The sequence below is a fragment of the Neophocaena asiaeorientalis genome, unplaced genomic scaffold (genome assembly GCF_003031525.2).
Source record: "Neophocaena asiaeorientalis asiaeorientalis breed wild unplaced genomic scaffold, Neophocaena_asiaeorientalis_V1.1 scaffold65, whole genome shotgun sequence".
NCBI classification, from domain to species: Eukaryota; Metazoa; Chordata; class Mammalia; order Artiodactyla; family Phocoenidae; genus Neophocaena; species Neophocaena asiaeorientalis.
Window position 1 is genome coordinate 17,726,563 of NW_020173215.1, and position 3,060 is coordinate 17,729,622.

A 3,060-nucleotide genomic window follows, 5' to 3' on the forward strand; every position below is an offset into this window, starting at 1 on the left:
TGATCCCCTGCTTGGGGCCCTGCCCTCCTTAATCTCGTCGTGGGTGTTTTTTTATTTTGCTGGAAATCTCCTGAGAGAGCCGAGGGGAAGCCTGAGGCAGGAAGGCGGCTGTGTACAACGCTGTTCCATCAGCGAGGTCCAGAGATCGCCGGTGCTCGTAGGACTGGAGCTGGGGTGCTCGGGGCACAGCTCTCCTGACCTGGGCGTTGCTGGGCTCGTGGCTGGCTCTGCCCCTTCCAGCCTGTGGGTCCTGGCCCAGGTGGTCAGCTCTGGGCCTCCGTTTCCTCAGCCACAGACGGGGGGTGACAGTGATGGCACCGTGGCGTAGACACGAAGACGCGCCTAAGAGAAGAGAGCACTGCGCGAGTGATGCTGTGCGGTGGACGGACCCGCTGGACGAGGATGGGCAGAGGTCCGGGCCCCTCCTCTGTACCCCCGAGAAATCCCCCTGCACGACGGCTCCCGGACCGCGCTGGGAGCAGTCAGCGCCCACGGGCACCCCCAGAGGTGTCAGCGCTCCCGCTTCGTCGATGGAGCCAGAGACTCAGAGCAAGGCGACTGGCCCATTACCCTGCGGCAGGTGGGGTGAGAAGCCAGGTTCCGTCTCTGTTTATCCAGCTGAAAAGAGAGTCTCCCCAGGCAGCAATTACGATGAAGTGGTGAATATCTGTTGGCTGAATGGGGTATTAAGCACCAGGCGTCTGCAGTCCCAGCCACAGCCCTGGAAGGTGCCAATTCTCGGGATTAGGAAAGGGAAAGGTGGTTTGCTGACATTCTTCCGTGGGCCATGTTCCAGGCTACGTGATCCTGCTGGAGTCCCGGGGTTCATCCCCCCAAGAGCCGGGGGGAGGGTATGGCATTACCCCATTGCACCAGGGAGGCAATACCAGTGTTAGCCAGGCTCTCCCTGAAGGAAAGTTCCCCCTCTTTGCTTCCCCCCATTCAGCTGGCCAGTTGGACCACAGACGACAGGCCAGGCAGGGCCTGAGGTTTCAGCCCCTGCCCCACTTCACCGGAAGGGTGCTGAGGCCCAGAGAGGGCAGGGGTTTATCTGAGCTAGCTCAGTAATCCTGCAACAGAGCCGGGCCTACGACACGGACACCGTGTCCAGGCCCCTGCCCATTGGTGGGAGGTCAGGGATGTTCGCATCGGCCCTGGCCAGCTGCTTCCTCCACTGCTTTCCCCACCATTGCTCGAGTCTGGGAGAGCTCTTCCCAGTTGGGGTGTCCTGAGGACCCATAACTTGGGGTGATAAGGCCAGGCAGCTGCAGGGGAGGACTTCTCCAAGGGACAGCCCTGAGAAGTCAGACCAGGAGAGGGGCCTGCTGATTCAGGGCACGGGGCCTTGAAATGCAGGACCCAGGGCTGACCTCTCCTCGAGAGAGAGACCCATGGCCACCCCAGGCCAAAGACAGGTGGGTGGTGATCCAGGAGAGAGCTGGGCTGGCAGGCAGGGGTTACATACAGGCAGGCCAAGACAGGCACAGAGAGGGACAGGAGGGTTGGATGGTCACAGCAGGGATCCCTGGCATGAGCCCCTCCAGCCCACTAAGCCTGTGTATGTATGTGTGTGTCTCAGGGGTCCTGTTCCTACCCCTCCCTCCAGCTATCCCAGGAGCTTCTGGGCTCTGTGATGAGGGCTGGAAGAGCCAGGAAGGGACCCTCTCTGATACTTGACTCTCCCTCCTTCTCTCCTCAAGCCTTAGTGCAGGGTGAGCACGGACTCCCTGGGGGTGGTGAGGGCTGAGCAAGGGGGCCAGGCTGGGCTGCAGTGGGGGAAGCCTAGACTCAGATCTGGGCAGGGGGGAGGGTTATGAAGGGAGGACAGCCCTCCAGCATCTAAATTTGGAGTTAATTTACAGCCCTTTGATTTCCTTGGACTCTCAGCCGGTTACAGCACAAGAATTCTGAGTATATATTTTGTAAGTCTGCAAAACAGTGCCCCTTAAGCAAAGACCCCCTCCTTCTCGTGCAAAAGGGGAGGATGGAATCTGGCGACCTGGAGCGCCCTCCTGCCACCTTTGGTGGGAGGTCGGGCAGGGTGAGGGTCTGAAGGACTGACTATTGCACCCATCACTTAGATTACAAAGGTTTATTTAGAAAAGAGTTTGGTTGTTTTCGCTGTCAGTCATTGTTGGCAAACATTTAGATACTTTCGTAACCAAAGATGGTCAGTGCCCTCCTTCCTCCCCCAGAAGAGCCACCCCGCGAGGTCTTGGGAGGTCAGCCCTTGCTCAAAGGGGGATGGGGTGGCGGCCTCTGGTGGGGGCAGGACAGGCTCCTTCTTCACCAACTTGGGAGGATCCGTGTGCTACCTCACAGACACACCATGGTGCGGCCCCCAGAGTTGGACCCGGGCCTGCAGCCCCAGAAGCAGCCCCTTGCTGAGACAGGAAGGCAGAGGGGTCTCCCCTCTCTCCTTCCCCCTCCCCGGGGGCCCTGCAGTCTCTCAGCCCTCCCTCCGGCCGTGCAGCACCCTCCCCTGCGCCCTGAAGGCCCATCCATCCCTGGGTCCCTGGGAAAGTTGCTCCCAGTTTCTCCTGGGGAGGCCACGCCTGCCCGCCCCCTCCGCTGGGAGCTGTCCAGGGTCTCTGAGCCAGGTAGAGTGAGTGGATCACTGCCTGAAGCCCTTTCTCCTCCGTCGGAAGAGGATGTGCTTGAAAGAGCGCCGGAAGTCCTGATTGAAAACGGTGTAGATGACCGGGTTGAGCGAGCTGTTGCAGTAGCCGATCCAGAAGAAGAACTTGAAGAGCGGGCCGGGCACCTGGCAGGCCTCGCGGCAGATGCCGTACAGGCTGTAGCTGAAGAAGAAGGGGAACCAGCAGAGCACAAACACGCCCATGACCACCGCCAGCACGAAGGTGAAGCGCTTCTCGCGCGCCTGGGCCACCTTGCGGCGGCACACGCTGCTGCGCGCCCGGCGCCGGCGCGACAGGAAGAACTCGACGGAACGCGAGCTGGCGCGGGACAGGCGCCAGCTGGGGACCGGGGACCTCGCGGCGGCCATCGCGCCCGGCTCGGCCGTCCCCGTCCCGGGCCCCGACTCCTCGCCGTCTGTGG

General features: G+C 61.5%; 1 protein-coding gene across 1 annotated transcript in view; it reads right to left on the reverse strand.

Moving 5' to 3' along the window:
* Positions 1-2,120: 2,120 nt before the first annotated feature.
* The window catches only part of ADRA2C (adrenoceptor alpha 2C), a 2,103-nt gene continuing 1,163 nt past the window's right edge, over positions 2,121-3,060 (reverse strand). The window contains exon 2 of the mRNA XM_024745082.1: positions 2,121-3,060. This exon is cut by the window's right edge and continues 816 nt beyond it. Coding sequence (XP_024600850.1) covers positions 2,615-3,060 — 446 coding nt within the window. The 3' untranslated portion in view covers positions 2,121-2,614.